The 26,224-nt window shown below is 36.8% G+C and overlaps 1 protein-coding gene across 1 annotated transcript in view; it reads right to left on the bottom strand.

Moving 5' to 3' along the window:
* TDRD9 (tudor domain containing 9) overlaps positions 1-26,224 on the bottom strand; it is a gene marked incomplete at its 3' end in the record, with an annotated part of 48,464 nt that overhangs the window by 7,160 nt on the left and 15,080 nt on the right. The window contains exons 5-18 of the mRNA XM_009891096.1: positions 25,453-25,575; positions 23,006-23,086; positions 19,102-19,266; positions 12,437-12,540; positions 11,256-11,296; positions 6,455-6,509; positions 6,218-6,302; positions 5,519-5,576; positions 4,796-4,900; positions 3,682-3,779; positions 3,176-3,307; positions 2,301-2,463; positions 2,154-2,217; positions 1,622-1,685 (exon numbers count right to left, since the gene is read on the bottom strand). Coding sequence (XP_009889398.1) covers positions 1,622-1,685; positions 2,154-2,217; positions 2,301-2,463; positions 3,176-3,307; positions 3,682-3,779; positions 4,796-4,900; positions 5,519-5,576; positions 6,218-6,302; positions 6,455-6,509; positions 11,256-11,296; positions 12,437-12,540; positions 19,102-19,266; positions 23,006-23,086; positions 25,453-25,575 — 1,338 coding nt within the window. The remainder of the gene's footprint in view (positions 1-1,621; positions 1,686-2,153; positions 2,218-2,300; positions 2,464-3,175; positions 3,308-3,681; positions 3,780-4,795; positions 4,901-5,518; positions 5,577-6,217; positions 6,303-6,454; positions 6,510-11,255; positions 11,297-12,436; positions 12,541-19,101; positions 19,267-23,005; positions 23,087-25,452; positions 25,576-26,224) is intronic.

Genomic DNA, 26,224 nt, shown 5'->3' with positions numbered 1-26,224 from the left:
TGCTACAGTATTTTTGGAAAAGATGGAGAGTCATCAGATTATTAACATTCACAGCCCGAAACAAAACACTCAGTCCTGCTTTAAGCTGATACTAACATTCATTTACAAACATGGCAAGCCTATATAGATAATAAGCTGACCTGAAGCAAAACAGTACAGATAAGAGGAAAGAGGAACTTGCTCTCATTTGCAGCATATCTTCTTAGCTGGCAGACTGAAGCAAGTTCACACCACAAAAGTTCAGTGTGCTTTTTTATCAATCAGTATTTGCAACAACAAAAAGTCTGTTATCGAGCTTAAATGGGACATTGTCCACACAACTATTAACTAGTGAAAGAGAAGACTTTCATTGCAGAACAAATAAGGAACGCTCTGGAAAAACTAGAATATACTCTTTCTTAGGGAAATTTTCTCCTGATTACTGCTAATTGTGCAAATAAGAGAAAACAAGCTAGATAAATTAATAAATGCTTTATTGTGTTGATTCTTAAAAAAAAAAAAAGCATATTTTAATTCAACAGCCATTTAAACAGCCCCAAAGTTGATGAAAAACATTTTGGCTCCCAAAAATGGTATTTTCCTAAAAAAGTTTGGTTTATTAGGAAGCAGAACTCAGTATGATCAAAGACTGTCCTGAAGCATTGAATGCTCTATGTTCTGGGCATCCGCAGTTTGGAAGACATAGGTCTGCTCTGGAGTGAATACAAATTTCTTGCTGTCCATGACAGGGCTTCTATCATTCCCTCCTAAAAAGACTCAGAGACAGTTGGAAAGAAGTCCTGAAGCAGCAAAGATGTAGGCAAAGCATTAAGACACAAAAAAATAAACCAAGCAGACCATCAAGAGAAGCGTGAGAAGGCACAGGACCAGTAAGTATTACAGTTCAGAAGACTTCAATCTCATAGCAAGATTTGTAACAGCTGCAGTGGGATCCTCAGTAGCACACAGACAGCAGATATACTACACTAGAAACTTCTTCAGCACCTCAAGTTATTAATTCCAGAAACTTCATTCTGCTTACCAGTTAGCCACCATTTGTTCTGTTGGAGGCAATGAAACATCAATTTTATAGTAGCGGGAATGACACAGGTAAACGTTCCTGGACCGGAAAGAATCTGCCTCCCCATGTAAAACACCTCCTTTATTGAAAGGATCACAGGGGGTCAAGAGAACCTGAGCCTCTGGTTCCCATCTTGTTCAAAATCTGCTCCTACATCTAGCAAGCAGAAGACTGAGGTAAGCAGCATGCTCTCACTCTTTTCCTCCACCCTGCAATGCTGTTTTCCATCTGCTTAGTAGAATGAATACCTCAAAAGCCATAGGAGACTATATAGTAGTATCCCCTATATAGTAGGGGATATACTCAGAAACTGAACCTTGCAAGCCATTTTTACCTATTCCTTGACACCTTACTTTGATGCAAAGTTGTGCGGCTCCTTCACAGTGGTAAAAATTAACTCACCAGAACTAGTGGTGTTATACAGTAGGACACACCCTTCAAAAAGTATCACTAAGTAGCTAGGAGTAATGTGAAGGTTTTAACAACTGATCCTACAAAGATGAAAAGCTCCATCTAAATCTATCAGATTTCACTGGGAGATAAGCCAGAAAGACCACTTACCTTAAATGCATTCACAATTGCAATACAGTCACTCTTACTATTCCTAGCAAAAAACAGTTTGTTCCTGGCAATACAAATAAAAAGAATTATGAACATTTTTTTTTTTCAAATACTGAATGTATTATACAGCTCAGAATGCTACAGTATTAACACCTTCCAGGATTTTAATAAACAAGATCAATACATTTTTCTTATTCACATCTCCTTGCTGAAGGTAAACTGTGTGGGCAGGATAGCAAGGATTATTTTCTTATTATTATTTAAAAACCCCATTTTAATAGATGCTGCCACATGTTCACATCATAAAGTCAAAGCTTGTCTTGTACTCAGAAATGAGTTAGCTCTGTGATACTAATTAGTTCACAAAGAAATAGATTTCAGTATCTCAGCTGCCCTGGAAAAGCTTCCTTTTGCACTGCTTGGCACTTTGACAGAAAATTAGACTCATGACATGAAAAATTATCTTTAGTGGTCAACTTAGCCCTCTGCTCCCAAACATAGTCAGGAAGTGGTAAAACATATAGGGTAATACCTGTATCCATCGACATGCTGTTTGAAAGGTACTGCAAAAAAATTCCGCAGAGAGAGTGCTGCAGCTACAACAAAAACAAATAAAAATTAAAACCTGCAAATCGCTTGTTTTTATAGAAATGTTCTCACATGTTCTTCTTTCAGTTACCTATAATAAGGCATTCCTCTAAGCACCCGAAGACATGTCCAAGGACTATCAATTTTCCAAGATGCAGATCCACTGGCAACTGTGCCAATACCTTTCCTAAGAAAGTCAGCTCACCGTCATGTAGATTTTCTTCTGTTTGCACACAAGTTGTAAGTGCTCCCAGCTAGAGAAATTAGAATTTATTCACTTGTAAAAGTTGGTGAAGTAAATATAAGACCAGTTTGTAAGAAAACAAGACAAGAAGCAAACAATTATCTCAAAGCAACATCAATTAGTATCAAAACTGCAATTATGTTGAAATTCTTAAATCATTTTTAAAAGCCTAGTATTTTGAAACCAAAGCCTGTTATTGCATATACTGAATATAAATGCAAGCTAAAAATGATACACATATTATTTCTTATGCACTTTGGAAAAGAAAAAGTTTAAAGCAAGGAATATTCTACCCCATATCAACTTTATAACTGAAAAGCAAAATGACCAATTTCCTTGTACAGGTCAGAAGGGGATCTTCAGCCTGACCCTTATACACCATAAGGTTTAAGAGTGTGATTTTGCTACTTATTAAAAAACAATTTCAGTTACAGTTCAAATTCTTTTGCTTTTTTCCTATTCTTTCTCACCACAGACACTAGGTTCACAAACAGTATCATTACTCCCTGATGAAATTATAATCCTGTTTTAATGAAGTAACTGCAGAAGCTATGCTCAGGAGGACAGTAACCAAACAACAGTCAAGTATGAGAAAAGGTTCTCTAGACAACATTCCTATTTCAGGTTCCAATTAAGGCAAATACTACCTTAAATACCAAGAAAACCAGTTCTACAATAAATTTTTATTACCTTGATTTTAACAACATGAAAAGAATGCCTACCTCTTTCAGCTGAAGTATGGTACGTTCAATGTCACCTACACTGGGCGGAGAAAGAGCTGTTGCCAGCAAGTCTTTTGGTGCCCCCATATCAAGCTTTTTTATTTTTAAGACTGTAGTTCCCAATGGACAACGCTGAAGGGAAGACAATGTTATTGTTACTTTCCCCCCATGGGAAGTGTTTTATATGAAAAATAAGTTAAAGTTTACAATTTAGTAAAACCTGAAATTAATTTTGTGTAATTAAGGATATTTTTCTTTTGAATAGATTGCTTATTTCTAATCCACATCCATTTTACTGCTGTAATGCATCTCCTTCTATGAAGAACAATATGTGGAATGGTCTTTTTCAATTATTTATCAACTTGATTTTTTTTCAGTGTTGCCATTATTAATAACTATTTAAATCGCATGCTGTCTTCATGAGAAGTAAAGCAAAACTTCTTTTTATTGTCTCTGCTATGACCACAGATATTAAAAAAACTCTTAATATTCCCCAAAAGTCTTACCAGTATTTCAGGTACTGACTTCTCTGGAATAAAGTCTGTCCAGAAGTCCTTGTGTATAAGCCTATAACAATACCCTTTGGAAACACGTCCAGCACGACCTTCACATAAAAGAGCAAATCACCAATTTATAAACTGCCCAAGTTTCAAGCTGTTCAAAATCCATCCACCTACAAGCCTTCTGGGCAGCTGAGCAGCACGTGACAGCTGATGCTGATCAGTAATTTGCTCTCTTGCAGCAGACAAGCCCAGTGGAGACATTCTCTCTATCCTCTCCTACATAAGGATGAGACTAAATAATTTTGCTTTCGTAGCTGCAGTACGTAACAAGGGAGTTACTCAAGTATTTCACTCAAATACCTCATTCACATAACTGCCCTCAGATCAGCATCCCTCTTTCTCAGTTGAAAAGACATGACAAATCCTGCACTAGAATATACTTCCTCAAAACCAGGAAAAGGCCAATTCTACCAAATCTAAGTTTAAAATAGATAAATATGTCAATGCAAGTTTTAACATATCCCCAAACTGAAGATTGTATATGCAGAGTAAATATGCTTTCCATTTGTATTTCTTTACAGAACAAGCATACTCGGATTTCCTCTTTGACTCTATAGCTAGCAAAAAATCTTCTACACAAACAACTTTTAAGATGCCATGATGAACAGCAAAACAGAAAGTCTATCTTCACAAATCTAAACACCATTCACTTCAACAAACTAAAGGGTATTCCACTCAGTGGGATACTCCACTGCAGAATTAGGCCATATTTTTAGGTTTCGTGCATAACAAGCCCAAGTCTGCTATATAAAACGCTGCTTCTACTGGTTGTATATTGGCTGGTTGTCATAACCTACACTGACCCAGAACCAAAGGGAAATAAAGCTGTGTATTGGGTTTGCATGGCAAGGTTTTGGTAGAGGGGGGTACGGGGGTGGGGAGGCTAGAGGGGTGGCTTCTATGAGAAGCTGCTAGAAGTTTCCCCTATGTCTGACAGAGGTCCCTTCCGACCCTGACCATTCTGTGATTCTTACTGTTAATAAAATGAAAAGCAATGTAAAATTCTCCATGAAGGTGAGCTTCTAAAATTCCTTTCCATTACCTACTGTCATCTTACCTTTTCTTTGATTACAGTTTGTTTTAGATGCCCAGCAAAGTCTCAAACTTTGGTAATTAGTTTCCTCATCACAAACCAAAATTCTAGTTAAGCAGAAATCTATCACTGCAATTAAGAAAAAAAAAAAAATCTAGTATTATTACAAAAAAACTTATCTTCATGGCAGTGGAAAAAATACAGGTTGCTTTTGTTTTATCAGAAAAGGAAAGTTTCAATTACTTGAAAACCAATAAAGAAAACACTAGATTTGTAAACAATCAGACCCAGGATACTCTGAATACTAACAGAACTGCAAATAAATATAATAAATAGTGCAGATGACAAGCATTAGAAGGCAGTAATTGCTGCCTTTAGACATTCTATATTAGAATTTGCTTAATCTGATGCAATTATTTCAAAATACAGTCAGAATGTGAATAAAAAGCTTAAGCTACTTCTGACATGAGGTCTGATTCTGCTTGTTACTGCATTTAAAATTATTCCCCCCTCACCCCCTGTAAAGATTAAAACCAACATCCCACTCAGTAGCTCTACTATTTGTTCATATATTCAGATTTAAAACTGTTCTCTACTGTGAAAGAAAGAATTCAACCACTGTCAGAATTAAACTCCAACAGCAATGCCTTGTAAAACAGTGACATGTTGCAGAGATTTAGGCTAGCACAAGTAAGGAAAACATTACGAATACAGTGTATACACAAATATGAGATTTAGAAAACTTACCATACTTCACATCAGGAACTGTTACAGAGCTCTCAGCTATGTTTGTAGACAGAATAACCTGAGTTTAGAAGCAAAAAATGAGTAACAAATGCATAAAGAAAAAATTATTCACATTAACATTTCCACATGAAAAATACAACTTTCTATGAAGAAATAGAAATGTAATGGCAACGTAGTATGTATGCTCTGCATATTAAAAGAAGCCGTACAACACAAGAAAACTTGTATTTTCTTGTCCTAAGATTAGAAAAGCATAATAAAGTACTACAGCATATGACAATACAGAGGAAGAACAGAAATATTTCCTTATGCCTTTGTCATAACACAACATCACACTATTAGCAGTGATAAAGAAAACCAAGATGCTAGCCAAAATGGGGGGTACAAAGCAAGTGAGAGATCCCCACAGTAGAGGGCTACTTTGCTAAGCAGTGCCACCAGCAGCATGCCACTGCTATGCAGGTGGAAGAACTGACATGCACAAACTATTCTGAAGGATAAAACCAGTGTCACACAATAATTTAAGGATAACTTCCTGTTATTGCATTTTTCTTGAGGTCTAAACACCAATTAAAGCAACAGCTTGGTAAGAAAAGCAATTAGTTTACATCTTGAAAAAACAAAACTGCTTTGCCCTCACAAAACAATCTGAGTTGGCAAAAGGTTTCACGCACAAATTAATGATTCAACAATATTTACTTTTCTGTAGCCAGGAACTGTAGTCAAAAACACATTACTTTGTTCCTCTAACGTCACACATGAGTGAAGTGGGTACACTTGCCACCTGAAGAAAAGATATTAGTGAAATGTTTACTGATGCAAGAATATAAATTAACTACACCTCTGTGTTAAATCATATTACACACTTAGAACTCATACAGCTGAAGGATTCATGTTCAAGTTTAATTGAACTGAAACAAATGTGGTCTAACTTACCTTTTGTTAAACATATTTGAGAGACAGGAGTGCATGTAGCTTATTTCACTCAAACCTAGAGAAAAAGTAAGCAAGAGTTTGTTTTCTTTTTAGCTATTACTAACAATTCTAAAATCAATCCTCACATCTACTTAAATTCTCAACTGACTTTCATTATTACCTCCTTTTCACTGGATAATAAAACAACAGAAGAGTTAAACAGTAAGTGTAATAATGAGTCACTGAAACACAGAGTCAATTTTTCAAGTCATTTTGCATAATTTTACACTTACTAAAGTAAAATGGCAGCATCAGATATAAAGTCCATCTGCCAGTGTCCAATTATTAGCCCTTGTTTCAGTTCCTTACAACTGACAACATTCACCGCACGCTGAATGTCTGGTTTAGGATAAATTTGAGCATTTCATCCAAAACAAGCTGTTTCCAAGAGCAGAGCCAAGGAAAAAAAAAAAAAAAAAAAAAAACACACACCACAAACCCCCTATTTCTGCCTTAGCCATCTTACCTTTAGCAGTTTCAGTGCCCATTCTCTGGGGCATGGATTTCACGTCTGCCATGAGAAATCTTATGACTACAGAATTTTTGCTGTCTTCCCAAGTACCTCTACAGGCAGAAACCTTTCTCAGAAGCCTAGTTTGCTTGTTATTGAGACTTCAATTCCAAAAGCCTCATTTTCAAAAAACTGTCCAACACTGAGCTTCCCTGGCTGGATATTAAAAATTATTCTGTAACTGCAATACAGGATGGCTGTAATTTTCAGTGAGGCTAAATGCAGTTTAAGCACCTGGATGTTGAAGTTCTTGCACTCTTTAGATGACTGTTCCTTGACTTCATAAGTGAGAAGGAAAGGAGAGAGATAATTTCAGGAAAGATAAGAATATCTTAAATCAGAAATGAGAGGAAAGAAGAATATGTGATGGGCTGGAAATTGTGATCAAGTTAAGGTAAGCAAGGAAAAAAAGGCCAGAAAGCAAGAAAAAGCTTGGAAAAACTTCTTTACAGTTCGGGTGACAGAGCACTGACACAGGCTGCCCAGGGAGGTTGTGGAGACCCCTTCTCTGGAGATTTTCAAAACCTGCCTGGATGCAGTCCTGAGTAATGTGCTCTGGGCAATCCTGCTTTAGCAGGGGAGTTGGACTAGATGATCTCTAGAGGTCCCTTCCAACTCTAAAAATTCTGTGATTCTGTAAGCAAGGGAAAAAAAGGCCAGAAAGCAAGAAACTGGGGCAAGAAAAGGAGAAACAGATTCAACAAGAAACCAACACGGTCCTAACACAAGGCTGGCTGGGAAAAGAAACTGCAGAAGACCATGGAGATTAGTCAACTACTGAAGTCAGAAAGACTGAGACTATAGGTAAGGGAGATAAAAGATGTCAGGGCTGGGGAGAGGACAGGTGAGTTGGAGGAGGAAAAAAAATGGTGGTAGTGGTGGGGGCACTCAGGAAAATTTAAATTTCAGAGACCTCCTTTTAGTGAGGCTAACTACAGGGGAAAGCAATGTCATTAGGACTTAAAAAAGACAGCGGTGGAAGCCTAACTTACATCACAGCTCCAATGAACTAAGAGTACTTGAGAACGCAAATAACTGACCAAACAACAAACTAATGACTAGCACAATAATGAAGCAATTAACAAAGCTCTAAGCAAAACAACTTCAGCAATGTAGAGAAAAACATGCATACTAGGAAATGTAAAAACAGTACCACTTTTAAAGATTATTGTAATACAGAAAAAAATGTGCCTCTTCATAAACTAGAGCATGTTATTAAAGATACAGAGAAAACAAAAGAACAACATGATATGGTCTGTTTGCACACAGCCTGCCAGACCTACTGGATCCCACTAGCTATTGCTCAACTACCTCGTTGTCTACTGCTTCCTACTTGCCATGCTGCCTGGTTACATATCTGAGTAAGATACCAAGGCTTGAACCCAATTTATGTTTAAAAACAATTAAAAGAAGTTTGATCCATGATTGGTAGAAGCAGATTCTGCATAACCAATATTAATAATAATTATCAATCAGTCTAGTAATTACTGAATAGACACAGCAGGCACTATCTGCTGTCCAGTTCTGGAAGTGACAAGAATTGATCATGAAGCCTACAGAACAAAAGGCTGCCACCAGGAGAGACAGCTCACGGAATGAAAAAGAAACTAGTAACAAAATCTGTTTGGCAAACATACCAGGATAATAAGGAGAGTGGGGTATGGAGAAGTGCAAAAGAAAATACAAAACAGACATAGATTGACACAAGTAGAACACATGAAAGCTTAGGACAGTAACAGCAGAATCCCTTTGAAAGAAAACCCTAAAGCTTTAAGCTATGCAATTCCTGCCATCAGCAAGTGCACATGAAGCATAGAGAAATCGGGCCATCCTCATCTTCTCCAAGTTCCTGAAATGGATGATAACCTACTGTTGCTTTCATTTAGCCTGTCAGTGAGTCTGGCAGAAGCACGTTATATACTTGAAGGTGTAGCTCCGTGATGATTCAATCAACACAGTCTGACCCCTTTTTCCAATTTGTTCTTTAAAAAGTCTAAAGAATTATGCATCAATATATATGCTCAAGAAACATTAAAGGTTGTCATGTCAAGCACTAAAACAAAAAAAATGCCAGAACTAATTTGGTTGTGCACACATAATGCAGCCCACTGGGAACATATTTATGCATGTATGTTAAAAAAAAAATCACCGTACAGTTTAACATGGTACTTTGTATCACCTAGTACCTAGGGACAGACTAGCTCTGGAACCAAAAAAGATCTGAGTACTGAAGGATATTTATCTGTAAACAATCAGACTCAGTAACATCAAAAAAAAAAGTAATTAAGCACTAAACAAGACAGGTAATTACAAAAGGAAGGGAAAACATGGCATACTACTCAAGACAGCTGCAGCTGCTCTATGGAAGCGGATTCTGCCCCATCACTGAGTTGCACAAAGACAGTGGGCAAAAATCACTCAACAATACTCCTCAGCATTGCATTATTCTTTCTGGCTGCTGATGCCTACTCAGCTTGAAACAGCAATGGGAGTGTTATTTGGAATGCGCAAACCACTATGAAGTTGTAAGCACTCAAAAAATCTAGGCATCTCAAACCAGTGTCTTAATGTGGAGGTTATTTTTACCCGCAGCTCTATCTCAGCTGCCCTCTTGTAAACTGAGGGCTCTCCTCCCCTTTTCTCCGTCTTTCTGTTTAAAGACTATCTGTGAAGAAAATTTCAAGAGGTGTTTGCTAACCCTGTATTCAAGATCAGTCTTCAGTATCCAGTTATAAAACAGACCAAGGTCAAATACTGAGCAACAACAATAAAAAACAAACCTGAGTACCAGCTCATTCAGAAAGCACTACACAGGTTTGCACAAATTTACCAAATGTATTTAGACATAAAGCTTCATTTTATCAGTTGCAGTTATAAACCATCAGGGATAGCAGCACAGAAAATAATAAATATCAAAGTGAAAGAAATAAGATTTGGAAATGGAAAGTTCTAAAGAGTAATTTCAGCCTGAAATGAAGACTCAGAAGACCTGAGGAAATCTGAAAGCACACCAGTCAACACCAGTATGAGAAGCCAGAGGCAGAGATGGTCTCCCTACTTCATTAATGGCAAACTGGAATTGGTCCTATGTTGACATGATGAAGTAATTCCTTCTACCCATTGATTTCATAGAGAAGGTAACTCAAAGGCAGCTCTAATGCCTTTTAGCTGGCAGGAAGCACCCTCCACTGAAAGCCACTCTGCAAGTGCAAGTATATTTTCATACTGGTGTGCTGTTTCCAGTCCTAGTGCTAGCACATCTACTGCTAAGCTCAACAGAGCAGAGAAATGACATTCATAAAGATTTCACAGAGAGTTAGAAAGTCCTGGCAAGGATCATAGAATCATAGAATGGTTTACGTTGGAACGGACATTGAAGATCATCTAGTTCCACCCCCCCACCCCCCCACCCCGCCATGGGCAGGGACACCTCCCACTAGACCAGGTTGCTCAAAGCCCCATCCAGCCTGGCCTTGAGAGGGACAGACCCCACTGTGCCCAAGGAAACAGCTGCTCTTGACTCCTCCTGGAGGCGACCCTCCACTAGAACGTGCACAAGTCTTCTCAAAATTTTGAATTAGCCAACTTTGATGTCCACGAAGTAAAAGAATACCTGGAAGCACCAGGTAGGTTTGTGATGCTTGGGAAACCTAGGCTGTAGCTTAGTTACACAAAAATTATTGTATGCTTTTGTTTTGGTGGTCATTCGTACTTGAACCCCTTAGCTCGATTTTAGAGGCAATGTAAGATAATCTAGATTTACTGCTTAAAGAGGACTAAAACTATATATAACCAATTCTCTGATTATTAAATACTATGTCATCCTGTCTTCCTGCTACACCAACCAATGTACATATAAAGAAAAAAGTGATTTTTAACTTTAACGACAAGAATCTAAATAGAATCCAGGGAAAAGACTACACTATACGCAGATAAGAAAACATCTCTAAAAGAATCCTAAGAAAGTCATGCAATATTTATTAACTAATTAAAAAATTAAGCAACTGAATTTCTGTGGATTAACTGTAGAATTAATTTTGTTATTGTAACTTCATTTCTAAAACAAAGTTTAAATTTTTGACTCACTGCTCTTCCAATTATTGCCATATTTAAACAGATTTGCAAGAAAAATAACCAACTAGACCAACAAACCCCAAAATATATGTTTAGTAAATGCTTAGAAGAAGCACCAGAGGAAAGCTTGTTAGATGACAAATAAGGAAAAAGCAAATTATTTAGACGTATACTCACCTGGTAAAAATACTAGCACACTCCCACGTTCTGATGTAGCACTCAACGTTTTTTCCTCCCTAACAAAAATATGCAGTTTCATTACTTTTACAACGTCAGCTTACTTTACTACCCCACGATATTTTATTTGTAAGAACAAGCAGAACTGCACATTATTTGTAACATGTATTATTTAAACTTCTTGAAGAAATGGAATTCAATACACTATTTGCAACTATGCTTTCTGAAAAACACAGTATATAAAAACTGGAACCAGATCATTAGGTCTAGTTTTGTCTTCAAAAATATGTCAAAACAGAAACATTTTTATTTACCAATGAATTAATCAAAATTAGATTACCAAAGATCTTGAAATGAAAAGGTAGTATACGACCACAGAATTCTATGCAAACTTATTCTGTAATTTCTCAAGTACATGTAATACTCTTGTATTCTAGAAATATCACTAGACACCTTTAACAAAAGCTTAGCATGTAAAAAACTTAACCATTATCAAGAGCTACAGTTCATGACTTTAACTGAAGATGTTTCCTTCTAAGATTATCTGTTATGAGTCAGGAAGTTAAAATCACCTTAACATAATATAGAACTCATATTTTTGGTAGTAATCATTCCTGATACAAAATGCTTTCATGCACCTTGAAACTCTCTACTCTCAAACTATATAATGAACAGAAAGTATAATTGTCAGTGGAAGGTTCACGCCAATGGATGTTCGTAATAGCCCTTCTGCTATTTGAAAGACATTAAGTTAAACAGCCAGTGAAAATTAATGGCTAACCTGTATTCTTTTTTTCATGGCTTAATGTATGTTTTAGTTTACAATACAAAATAGCATTTCTGTTTTTATTCTTCATATAAATAATACTCAGCTTTGGTCTACAGCAAAGTATCTAGTTTCCATATGACATGGCTGGCTTGAATGGTCACTTACACTCCAGGGCATGAAGTGTATTTCAAGAACACAGGGCATTCAGTAAGGCGTACAAGCACTCTTAGTATGACTAACCAAAGTAGAAATCACATGAATATGTAACATAAAAGCAAAGATGCATAAAAAATTAAGTTACCACTCATAAGAAACAGCAGCCCATGCATTATAGTTAATTAGCATCTGATTTCCCCAAAGAATGACTGACTGTGTAAATCTATGGATCTGAGGATCTTGCACCGTATCTTACCTATTGCTCTTCATCTCCAACTCATCAAATGACTGAATCAAAGACACTGCTACTTCATACATTTCCCTCACTATCACTGGTTCCTCAATTCTTTGAGAAGGAAGCTATGCGGAGAAGAAAGTATTGACGTTAACACAGTATAACAGGCTAAAAGACTGTAGTTCATATACGTGTGTTGGTTTGTCAAGTGCTTTTCAATTGAAAATGATCCAGCACAGAAGCTGTACAAAGTAGTAACTTAATCTGGAGCATTCCTTACCTTCTAAGTAGACATTTTCCTTCAAGCATCCTACCATTCTAATGCCAAATAAATACATCTGATATTTACCTGCTTAAGATAAGCACTAGCCCACACTCCATCCCCTAACGTCTGCAGGACATACTCCTTACCCAGAAGAGTTATGCACCTGAGACTAAATACAACTCATAGGAACAGGATGACAAGAAGATGACAAATTTGTATAAGGCAGGCACAATCCTTCCCACAGGTGCTATAATACAGTTCTCTACCCGATTGCCAAATAAATCACGTACCTCTTTCTCATTTAAATTATCTTTGCATTTAATGGCTCTTGTGTTTTAGGTCATACCCTGTCAGAGACCTATGGTTCTGATGTACACAATATAACCCTGATGAGTGATATCTACACTGTTTTCTAGTATTCTGTCACAAACTCGGCTTTAATATTTAAAAACACAAACCATCAAGTCTTCAGACCAAAGACAATAACTTAATCGCATTTCAATTGTAAAAAGAAAATGCTTAATGAACTAGAAATACTCTGGAAATGGTCTATACGATTACTTATTTTTTTCCTTTTAAGGAAAATGGCTTTAGATCATTGCTCACCTTTCATTCTCAGGGTTTCTCCTCATTCTAGTGGAAACTCTTTCCTTGACTAACTGCTATCTCTAACTTTTCTGGAATTATATTACAGTGTAATCTGCCCTCCACATACTTCACTTGATTAGAAATCCTAAAGTCAAACTGCACTTCTCTCCCTTGTATTATGCCTTTGAAGTTCCTTCCTCTTCCTTTCCTCCACCCTCAACTGAAATACTTTATTCACTTTTATGCTGAAATCTAATGGTTTAAGTCATCCAAGATTTTGCCAAGAAAACCAACAGGTTCAATAGGCTCAAGTGATCAGCCTCTACATTTTTTATCTGCAGGTTGTGTGTGTTTACTTTAAGAAATCTTACATTTTCTCAGTAGTTAACAAACATCCATTTTTATGTTTATGTTCAGCCAAGTATTTCTCTTAGCCTATCAGTCACATTCACCTGCTGCTTGATACACTACAAGAGCATTTCATCATTCAAATACAGCTTTATTTAGGCTTGGACGTCTCATTTTTACTTTTACAGAATGGCACTATAATTGACATGACAATGAAAATGGAGCATTTGTGCTTTAAGCATAATACTCCATAAGAACTAGACTGCACAATAACAATAAAAATGCAGTAGTCAGTAGTAATTGGTAAATACGTACAGATAAATACATAAGATAAAATGCAGCTGTAGCCACTGACTTTTAACAAGGATATGTAGTGTAAGGAAAAAGCCACTCCTGGAAAGAAATTGAAAATGGAAGCTGAATGGCCAAGAAAAATATTTAAAGGTTTCTACACACAAAACCTAGGTATTCTACCTTTCCCTGTAAAAGCAGCAGAAAGTATTTACCAGTTGTCCACATTTCACAGGGCTTTGATTACACATTTATTCCAATTCAGTTATCGTATAAGCAAGTGAAGATTCTTCAAGTTTTCAGTAGCGAGGAAAAAAAGCAATTGAAAGATATACTGAAAGTTGGAATGCATCATATGTGTACTGGTAAGAATATCATTCATATAATAGCTCCTTCAATTGTCTGAAGTGAAATGAAATCCAGTAAGACAATGTGTAAACCTATGCATCTGAGGATCACAAATTTTGGATACAAGCAGATGGTGTATTGCTTGAAAATAAAGAACCACCTGGACCACCTACTTAGATCATAAGAAAATAGCTATCTTAAAATGTAATGCTGCTGAAAGGCAAACATGACACTAGGATCAGGAAAGGTCATTGTACGAGTGTGATGTGTTAGTGACACTACAGAACCGCCCCTCACTCTGAAGTGACCCAAGTCTTGTCAAAGTTCTCAGCCAGCACACTCCCCAGCCTTTGAAGTAAAAACTCTTGAAGCCAACAGGTACTCAGTTTGTGATGCTGGGGAAACTGATTGGGACTGACAATACATCTGCAATTCCTACCAAGTTTTAAGGGGACCAGCCGAAACTTGAACAGAAGCGAAGAATGAAGAGACTTACTTTATCTAACCAAAAAAAAAAAAAAGCCAGAAAGAGGTATTACTGCTACCTATAAACGTATCCGAGAGTAAATAAGAAGGTGGGAAGGAGAAGAGTTACTTTAATCTTTAAAAACAAACAAACAAACAACAACTAAACAAAAGGAAAAAAACCAAGAAAACCAAACCCAAACAAAAACCCAACAGTGTTGGCTCTAATCTGTCACAGTCTCCCAAGGTGTTCTGGGAGAAAAGGCAGCAGAAAAGAGAAGCGCCCATTTGCTTGCTCCTTTTTCAGCTCCAGCACTGGGACTGCATATCCACATCAAGTTCAAGGTTCAGTGCCAAGACAGTTTTAACCTGATCTGAAACCCTTTGCCTGCAACTGTACACATTTAACCAAGTAGAGATGTTTCAGAGAACAAAAACCATAGAGAATTGAACAATTGGAACTATTAAAATGAAGTTATTTTTCTACCAGTTTCCCTTTCTGAAGCAGCTCATGATGCAATCACAAAAGCAGCACTGCTAACATTAATTTGGCAACAATGATTTAGATCAGCTTTTGCTACTGCAACCTCAGTCCTCAGCTTTCCAACCCTTACCAGAACAGCGAACCTGTAACACTACATCATGTCAACCTGAGGTTGCCTCGCTGTCTGCAGAAAGACTCCTTTCTGAAAACCCCGACAAAATTATCCTACGTTGTTCTGGTAGGCGATGGACTGGAGGATCAAAAGAAGCCATCTGTAAGAACTTGACAATACTCTTTCCACTTCTCTGACCCACTTGAATCAACCAGCCAGGAAGACTTTTCAGGTGTACAACTCTGTCAATCCCAGAACTTCTTAACCCACTATAGTAACGCTTTTCCAATTAAGCTTGATTAGTCCATGAGAAACCAAAGACCTCATTCCCAGTAGTTTTGCTAAGGAGCATTTTTTTTTTCCCCGATATATGTGATAAGCTAAGGATTTTATCTTTTCTGGGCTGCTTGAACATAAGATTTTTGTTTTACACTACCCCTGCTTAAGTAACTGTCAGATTTGTCTTTCCAATTTTGTTACCAATTGTACCTTTAGCATTCTTTAACATGACAAGGCTGTCACATCACTCCTAATAAAAGGTAACGATGTGACAAACAGCAAGTCCAAAAGCCCAGTCAGAACTGACTGAAATAATACAACATAATCGGAATAGGTTTTGACAGCAGTTCACTACCTTTCATCTGGACTCTGACTTCAGTTCCAGGGATACGAAGGAGTTTTTATATTTGCAAGCCAAAAATGGGACTCTCTTTTTTGCCTTAGGTAAAAAGTAGAGACATGGGATTTCACAGATCTACTGCCAAAGACTAACATTTAGACCCCCTAGTTACTTACATTTAAAAAATCTGCTCACAGAATTAACTATACAATTAATTTGCATTTGGTATCTCCAATACTATACTACTGCAATAGGTAGGCATTTGCACAACTGGCTTTAAATTTGCCTATAGGCAAATTTATAATCTATAGATACAGCCTTCATGAATTTATCAAAATTTCTGTTTCACTAATTCCTTGGGGAAATTAGCTTGTGCTGATATGACAAAATAATGATCCATTCAAATATCCAGAACAATGTGCTTTCAAAGGCCATTACACCAAAAGAAAAATAAACTACTTTTTATAAATCTATACCAAAAAATTAAACAGTAGCACCTACAAATGGCCTAATATCTAGGCAATAGTAAGCTAGTGCTACACTGAAGGGTGTTTCTCCCTTCTTTCCCCCTTATATTTATTCTTTTTCACAAATGAAGCAATTCAAGTGGAATGCTTGATCTTTGATCTATCTAGATGTCTAACTAGCCATATCAAAGGGTTTACTGCAAACAGGCATAGAGAAGAAGACAAAATAATGCCTGGCATTTCTATTTATCTTCCAAATCACAATTGGTATCAGTGAGTTCCCAAATTATCCAAGTCAGAACTGCTTAAAGAAAATTTTAATTTCAAGCATAGTTTTAAAACATCATCACCTACAGAAATGAGTGACAGATTCAAGAGCCAAGAGCTCTGCAGGATTCATAAAAGAATTTCGTATTTATACAGGAACATCCAATTATTTTAAGATCTTTTTTGAGAAAGGACAAAGGTTCACCTCTGTGAGCAAACAAGACAGTTACAAAGGACTAAACTGATTCCAATCAAAATGGGTTAAGCAATGAGTTATGACTTACGTAATCTGATTTTAGTTATTAATTTTAAAATCAAGATGAAACTTAGGAAAATATCTGTTTATCTAAAAAGCAAAGAATCTTTTTTTAACTTCTATATTCTTTTACGTGAATTTTACAGGCTTTTATAGGCAAAAATAAAATATTTAGAACTAAAGCCTGAAGCCTGTACCTCAGGCAGCTGATTTTGATCTCAGTATGATGAAAGACGTGCCCCTGCTTCCATATGGCAGCATTAACTCACTAATTGCCTTAATACTCAAACTCTGCTTTCATTTTTATTACGACATTACATAGATCTTACTACTCCATAATTTTAAGTATTTTTTAAACAAAATTAGTATTCAGAGAAAATCTCCACACATAGCTCCATAAAAAACAAGATGCGAGACCAAAACCCCACTGCTTTCCAATTAAATTTCTTCTTTTTTTCACACATATTTAAAAATAAAATATATTAAAAAAAAAAAAAAATCAAGAGCACTTATGTGCTTCTGGGCTGCCCTAAGACACAAATAACTTCTTGAACAATCATACTCCTCTCCTCCTACTAAACAACAGAATGGCTATAGCTAGGACAACACATGATAACCAGATGAAATCTTAAAAAAAAAAAAAAAATCCAAGTTAAATGCTCATAGACACAGAGGAAAAAAAAAGAAAGCATAAGCACTGAAAGCAGTTCCTTTTGTTCATGATCTTTGAGGTGAAAGGTGTGGCAGCTGACATTTAGCTCGAAGTGCAACTATGACAAATGCAACTTGACTGAAGTAGACTCCTTACTGAAATTCTTAGTTATCTTTTTGTTGTCATCTATCATCAAAAAATCTTTTACAAAAGTCATATATTACATAATCTCCATATTATCTGAGCTACCATACTAATGTATAAAAACTGACAGGCCAACTGCTATATGCATTTAGTTTATTTTTTTTAGTTGCACTAAAACTTCAGCAGTTATCAGCCTTTTATTGTAGCTCATCCATGTTGAGGCATAACTAATACCTGCGCTGTGTACAGCATAAGCAGTTATTTTCTTCTGTGTTTCCCATAAAACACCAGCTTGTTTTATTTCTCTAATTTAGTTTCTGCAGAATTGAGGGATGAAACCTAAAGAATAACAGTATGTTCACATACTGCTACTTTTTAAGTGCATCGCCTGTTTTCTTCATTGTATTAACATTATAAGTGTTCTGAATTATCAAAATTGACCAGTAATTACACCCATGCCCCAGTTATTTTTAGAGTTGTTGTCACTTAAAGTCTGAATGCGTTAGTTCTACTTTGCTTTAACCTGCTTATTTTGCCTCAGACTGTAACACTGAAAGAGTTCAGATGCTCAAGTAAATTCTTACACAGCTGTTTTTTAACTGTAAAACAAAGTCCTATTATAAAACCCCAGATACCAGATTAATTCAAGCTTACTTTTACTCCTTCATTATCTGTTGCCTATAGCATGTCAGAAGCTGTACAACAAATACACTGTGCAGTTTATAGGCTAAAGATTGACACAGCAAATGAATCGTCAGCCATCACTACCCTCCTTAGGCAACAGAGAAGCAATTCTTAAGTGCAGCCATAGAGGCTGTTAAGTGGCCACCAGGGATTTGGTAAATATTATTTTAATATATTTTCATTACTCAAAACTATGTATTTTCCATGGTGGCCTACGTGGCTACAACAGAAATATATTCAAAACTACTGCAGAACAGCTCTGGGACTACTTAAAAAAAAAAGGGAGGGGGGGAGGAGAAAAAATAGGAAGCACGTGAGCCTCAGCTGATAGAGATGCCAACTTGGTAACATCAAACTTCCAATCATAAATGCTCCTTTTCTGATGACTCTCTTAATTTCCTTACTCTTTCTGCCTTTGTTACCTAACAGCACAGACTTTTACATTGTTCATCTTAGATGCAAACTACCAAACAAAATGCCACATACTACTTAAAATTCCCAGCCTTCCAAACATTCAATTTCTGTTACATGAAAGAAAAACTAGGCTGCTGGTAAGGAGACCCTTGTTTTATCATCACATATTAATGCTAGAAGTGTAATGTCAAATTGGTTATTTGTAGTTTTATTGCACAGCTTCCATTGACTATTCCAATTTCTTTCTTAAAATGACCAAAGAAATAGTTATATTTACAATACCTTGAAATGAACAGTGTGCTTCAAATCATCAAGATAATATTCTTTGATGGCATAAGGTTTGCCTTCCACCTTAAGTACACAGGCTGGATTCAGACCGTTATGAACTGGAAGTGCAAAGTAATCAGCAAATTCTTTACAGTTGATGGAAGCAGACATCAGTATTACCTGTTAAAAATTGCACAGCAAATGTAAAAACATTAGTTTTAACATAAAATGCCATGCTGCGCTGGAATCTCCACTTATTTTTTTATGCTCAAATGGTCTTATTTGTTTACTACAGGTATGTGTCCTAGGTACATTTAAGACAATCAAAGCTAAATGCTTAAGATTCCCTGCGCAGCATACGGAGAAAGGCAAGCACCTGTAAGAGAACAGCTCAGGTTAGATGCCTAAGGCAGACAATGTCCAAAACCCTTTCCTGTGATCAAAGTTCAACATAAAATCATATAGTACTCTTCCTTAAGTTTATGATCTCTACATGGTCCTCAAAAGAAAAAAGTGTGCACTAAGTATTTTCAACTACTGTTTTACTGAACAGTTAGATTAGATATTAGTGCCCTTAACTCCACCAACTACTGTTTTACTGAACAGTTAGATATTAGTGCCCTTAACTCCATCAAGACTTACCCCTGTAAGAGCAGTAACTGTAATTATAACCCAGCCTTAAAAATGTTACTATATGATTTTGAAATATGTCAAGTGAGTTTTCTCTCAGTTTCAATTCATTTATGCAACTTAATACTCTCAAGGATCACACTAAGCACCTCACTCCGTTTGCTGACTCTGCCAAGATTCTTAACGTCTATTCACCTAAACAGAAGAACAGAAATCACATTTTCTACCTGAAGACGCCTTTTCTTTCAACTATTAAAAAACTCAATTTACAGCTTTGTTGTGTTCTCCCTGGTTATACGGAATGATATGTGCAGAATGGGGAAAAGGAGAAGAATGAAGTAACTTAGTTGATATAGCTATTTACACTCCAGCCCCCTATTTGGAATGTGGTCCCACTGCTCAGCACAGCCAGCTGGACTAAACTAGACAGCTTCAACTTGAAAAAGGACAAGGAGCCAAGGAGTTATAATGAACTGTGTGGTGTTCAGCTTCTTTATTGTCAGGTCTGAGCCACTCTAAGCCGTACTTGTAAACTGGAACACAGTCAGTCCTCTTTTGCTTTCCTGACACCTTGCATGAACTAAAAAAAGGAATGAAATAAAGACATCAACACTCAAAACAAAAATGCAATGAAATACAGGAGCATCCCCTAATGAAGTGACAGGCAGGCAAGCTAATGAAGTGGGCATTGTACCACTGTGCTTAACTCCAAAGCATATACGAAGGCACATGGAATACATGGAGAAGGCAGACTAAATCATGAAGTCATTTAATATGATCCTAAAAGGATGAGAAATCTGAAAGGACATAATGCTGCAAATATATGAAACCTGTCCCACTACAGCATGAACTGCCTCATGGCTCAATAGATAGTGGCTCACCTATGCTAGGAAAGTAAGCTAAATGTAACCTTGCCTGAAGGTTATGGAAACAAAATCCAATCCAAATTATCCTAACTGCAGTTACAGGAAAGGAATATTAAATTACCTCTTCTTCCAGACAATCTTTGTAATTTGCACTCTCTAATCTGCGTGGAGTCCTTCCAAACTGGAAGGAAATCCATAGGTTCCTAAGAATGCCTGAAGGATCACGTTACTGAATAAAGGAGTTTGGTGTAGCCCCAAAGTAGAAGTTAAAGCATTTATCACCCACATGCAGAGGAACACATTGGAATAGACGGTAATTGAGGCAGACAATTCTTCAAGATCAAGCAGTCCAAAAAACACTTATGCAGCATGGATATGTCTAAAGCCCCACCACATGACACCAAAACCATGCACAATAACAACTTCTCACTTCACATGCCCCTGAATGGTGATTTGCTAGAACCTTGAAATATGACTATCGTTACCCTGTTTTACTTTCCTACCTAAGCAGCTGTTACTAGTCACTACTGGAAATTGCACTGTTCGGTCTGACTCAATAGAACCATTCTTACAGTCATAGGTTTTCTTGCAACAATCCCATCCCTGCAAGACCAACCTCGTAACAGTCAATCAAACGTCTGTCATGTGATCTAAAAGCAATAATTTGTACCAGCCATCTGCCAGAAAACTCAGCATAGTTGGTAGGTGAACCACAACAGGTAGATCTTGTCCTCCATGTCAGAACCACTCTTGCCATGCTGTTAGTTGATGCAATGTTGAATTGCCTGCTACTTCTGAGGTCTGCAATGTCCAGACTAGGAGACAAACACCTCATATATATTCATATCACCCTGAACTGTAAATATATTTGTTTCACTTAAATAGGCCTCCTTGCACCCTTTCATTTCAAGAATCCAGGGGAGTGGGGAAAAGAATCTTGCATTTTCTAAATGAATTTGCCACATGATTAAAGCTCCCTTCCTTCACAGTTTTTCCAAAGGGGCTGAAAAGGGATGAAACAGGAGGCACTGGGCTTAGTGTATAGATTCAAACTGAAATTCTTGTTCCACTCTGCTAAAACCCAGCAATTAACATCAAGAGTTCGCCTCTCCCCACGATAAAAAATTCAAGGGGGGACACACACCCACAAATTTAAGATTGTCTCGGATTCCTACAATATGAAACTCTCATCTGAAGAAGCAACTGCAGAGAAGGATATAAAGGAGATAAAAGTTTTCCAGTAACAATTTTGAGAGATTTAATCAGAATCATGGGGGGGTGGGGATGGCATCTTCCAGGAATCTATACAAGAAAAATATTTTTTAACAGAAAAGATGATAGGACCTGTAGGGATTCCTGCCATTGACACCAACCAGATAGTCAGCATCAAGGGCAATTCACAAACTGAGTATGATCAAATTATTTGGCACTCTTGGTAAGCAGAGCCGAATGCTAATAAAGGTTAAACAGCCTCATGCTACTGTCTCTGAATTTAAAGGCAAGTGAATTTACCCCTCTTCTTGCCAATATGAAAAAAGTAAAAGTTGTGAAGTGCACAGACATGCCCTATGCCAACTGGAAGGGCACTTTCAGAGAGTGAGAGCATGCTTTGAAACCCTAAAGATCAAGTTATCTGAGTTTGAATTGATGCGGTGAATCGTACAGAACAGATACCCTTCCAATAGCCACAAAAAAAGCAAACACAGATTCCAGTTGCATCTGTTTTGAAACATCAGCTTGCATTAACTGACCAATTAACTGAAGCACTTAAGGGACATGAACAGTCTCGCTAAATTTCTGCAGTTCCAAATAGCTGCACAGAAATACACCGAGTTAGCCTAAATCTATCACCTGTATTTAATTTCTTGCAATTCCAAAGTCCATTACTTTGAAACAACAAAAACTAAATATGTCATGCTAAGTATCTGCAAACTCTGCTTTAGTACAAAGCACAATTTCCTGGCATGCAGAGAAAAATCTCAGCCATGTTTTACTACCAGAAATTACAATACAGCATTTCTGGATTTTGCTATTTTTCCAAATATGTTGTCCAATTTTAAAAAAAAAAGCTCATGATTTCCGAGTTAATGCTACATATTTAACCAAGGATAAGCACTACCTTAATACCCAATACACAAATCGAGTCAAATATCCATCTTGCATTTTTTAGCCGTAAGCAGACTTCAGAAACTAACGCATTTTAACATGAGAAAAAAAAAGTCTCTCAGAACACATTACAGCAGGCAGGAAAAGAATGCCCTTTAGCTTGCTTGCTTATGAAGAGTGGCAAACTAAATAATATTTCAGTAAAAAAATAATGACACATTTTAAGGCAAGTTCTTTAAAACATGCCCTTTGTAGATCAAAAACTTGTAAAAATATATTCTTGCAAGAAAAAGTAGCAGAATATACTTTGAACCTACCTTTACAGATTGTGAATTTGTACGCAACAGTTTACGGATCACCAAGAGCAAGAAATCCATTTCTTCCGTGCGCTCATGCACCTGGAAGACGTTATCCACAATTTAATTTTCATTAACTCATGCTCTTCTTTTTGACAATCTCTTCCTTTGCTACTCCACTTCATGTTTTATTTTTGCAATTTGGAGCAATACATTCTCATACAAGAAAACACACCTTTTAAGATTATGCATGTTAATCACATTTTAAAATAATCCCAACACAGGTGTTCAGATGACTACAGCACCCTTTATGAAAATCATATGATGCTATTAAGTAATGAAAATCGTAGAGTAATAACTAGGAAACCAATCTAGTGGCTCTAGCCACTAGTTCCACTAGGGTTGACAATAACAGCTTAAGTGATACTGAAGTTCGGTAAGTCAATTGTACTGGTAAATGATCCAGGCAGGGACTACGTCAGCTTGTTTAACAGCTAAACAAATTGAATAGACTCTCCTTGCTCCCAATGGCTTCTAGCTATGATCGAAATACACAACTGCTCTCTAAAACATTGTTTTCCACTAAATTCTTCATATATCCTAGCACCTGAGTTTTCTGGCTGCTCCTTACAGCTCAATAAATACTTCTTTTCAACATTATTGAGGATGATCATATCCCTTTCTCAAATTATTACAGTTTAACTGTATCAAGCTCAGCAGCTTTTTCCAGAACTCAACCTTCAAAGGTCAACATTCATTCCTTGTAACGTAATTAGCATATTCTAACATAGTATGAAGATATATTCATTATTGCCCCATTAAGAAAAAGATTTAGCTAAGGCAGTTTTCAGGCTGACAGCAAGGTCTTGCTGTGAGAAGTCTTGATTTTCAGACTTAGGTTCGCTTAGGTATGTTTCTAAACACCTGCAGTACCCTAACAGGGCTGAGACCTGCAATTAAGAATGAAAGGGAGAGCATCTGGTTGCTAAAATCATAGAATCATAGAACAGTTTGAGTTGGAAGGGACCTAGCCCAACAGTCACCTAGCCCAACCCCCCTGCAACAAGCAGCAGAACATGTTCAAAAATGGTTACTATTGGGTTAAGATCACAATTTGTGAGGTAAACATGGGCAAAAAAGTGGTATACAGGGAAGAGGAGGGACTGGAATTTTGGTGGGGGAAGCAAAACAGTCATGCAGCCTTGAAAGCTAGGAGCTGCTGAAAGAAGTGGTAGAAGCTGATTTCATCAGTTCAAATTACAGCACCCAAGCAAACAAGGTTTTCCAAACCTCTGCATAAATCTGATCTTCTGCATCAGGGGCCACAAAACTTTATTGACTAATTTTCATACCTAATAAAGGAACAATCTAACACTTCTCTATGTAAGCAGCTTCTAGTGTTAGACTTCTGCATCTTACATCTAAATCTGCATTTCCTTATCTTAGGCTTAAAAATGTTAAGGTTTGCAAGACCCTACTAATATGTTACAGTAGTCTCAAATCTTTCCCATAAAGACAAATGGCACAATTCTTTAGGATTTGGGGTGGGTTTTTTTGGTTCTTTTTGTCTGTTTGAATGAACTTCTAAAGCTTCTTCACACAGAAGTGTTAACTATTTGCTTAATCTTTTCCAGTTTTTCAATGTGCAATCATTTTTTTCAAGTGCAAGCCTGACAGGCTTCATAATTGCTGTAATGGTCTAACGGTATACCAAGTACTGTCTCCCTGCTCCTGAAATCAAAATCACTCTCTGCTACAATACTGTAACAGAATAAAAATGAAAACCGGCATAAAAAAAAAATAAGATCCTCTTCTGTGCCACTACATCCCAAGATTTAGTTCTACACCTTACATGTGATTTACATTCATGGTTTGTGAAAGCACAATTTCACATCTGACTATATTTAACAGTCAAACACTGTTTACCTCAGAAAATAAGCATAAAACCACATAAAAATATACAAAATAAAAAAAAAAATTCCTACAAGTATATTTTCTTTAGCTTTTTAGTGAAGTGACAACAATAATGATGAATCCGCACCAGTGGACTATAAATCCATCCACAAGACAGAATTTTCAGAGGGCTATTTTATTTTTCAGGGCATCCCTGAAGAATAAAGACTCTGTCTAAAGAAAGTAACAGCAAAGAGTAAACACTAGCCGCCTCCTCCTTGTAGGCCTAGCCAGAAAAGTTCTTGAAGTCCAGGCAGTGGTTTTGAGAAAACATTTCAAGCTGTTCATATCAAAATCTAAGCACTCCCAAAAATCAGTCCCACACCCTCAGTTTTAAACTTTATTACTCAAAGGATCACCAAGACAAGCCTATTTAAAGAACTGTTAGTTGGGGCAACTTATAGGAAGCATCTTTACAAGTACATGTTTGCATTTTTCTTTCTCCATCATGGTAAGAGAGACCAAAAAAAAACGTTTCCTTAGTATGAATTTTAAATTTAATTCCACCAACTTACTTCATCAATGAAAATATGTGTGAATTCATCCAGGCTTTTGGCACAAACTATTTTCTGAAGAAGAACTCCAGTTGTCATGTACAGCAATCTTGTCTCCTTTGTGGAAATGTTTTCTAAGCTTACCTAACACAATGAGAAAAATACAGACGGGAACAGATAGTTAATGCATTTACAGGAATTATGCATCTGAAAGAACTCCAAAATGAAATACAGTGTAAACCCAGGAGAATTATTTATTCAAACTTGTAAAAGCCTCTGTACGAATGTGTTTCTAAAGCCCAGAATCAGTTAACTCAGGAAGCAAACATTTCTTTTGGAGAAATCAAAAAAACCCCAGAAGTTTATAAAATAAAGGAGCAAAATTTCTTGCTGGGGGCTATAGTCTGAGAAGAATTCTTCAAAGGTTTTTAAAGTACATGCATGGATCTTTCCACTAAGAAAGAATAAGATTTTGCCAAAACATTAATTTGCTTACCAGACAGGAGACAAGGAAAGACGTTAAGATATCATCAAGACCAGGCAACTTATTCTTGAGAGGAAAGTTCTATAATCCCATGTTAAACAATGTATTTATGATTTCTAAAATAATTCTGTAACTTTAGTTATCTCAGGTGCTGCCTACCCAGGCAGATAGACAGAACCATGACCATCTCTTCGCTTTCAGCTTTCAAAACAGCCTAGAGCAGACACTCAACTGTTCTGCTACTTCTATTTCTGCTCAGTTCACGCAAGTACTTGTAAAACAAGCACAGCATATCCACATACGCTGTGC

The sequence above is a fragment of the Charadrius vociferus genome, unplaced genomic scaffold (assembly GCF_000708025.1).
Source record: "Charadrius vociferus isolate BGI_N301 unplaced genomic scaffold, ASM70802v2 scaffold228, whole genome shotgun sequence".
Lineage (NCBI taxonomy): Eukaryota > Metazoa > Chordata > Aves > Charadriiformes > Charadriidae > Charadrius > Charadrius vociferus.
Note: the sequence above shows the minus strand (reverse complement) of the source record. Positions and strands in the feature narration are given on the sequence as shown.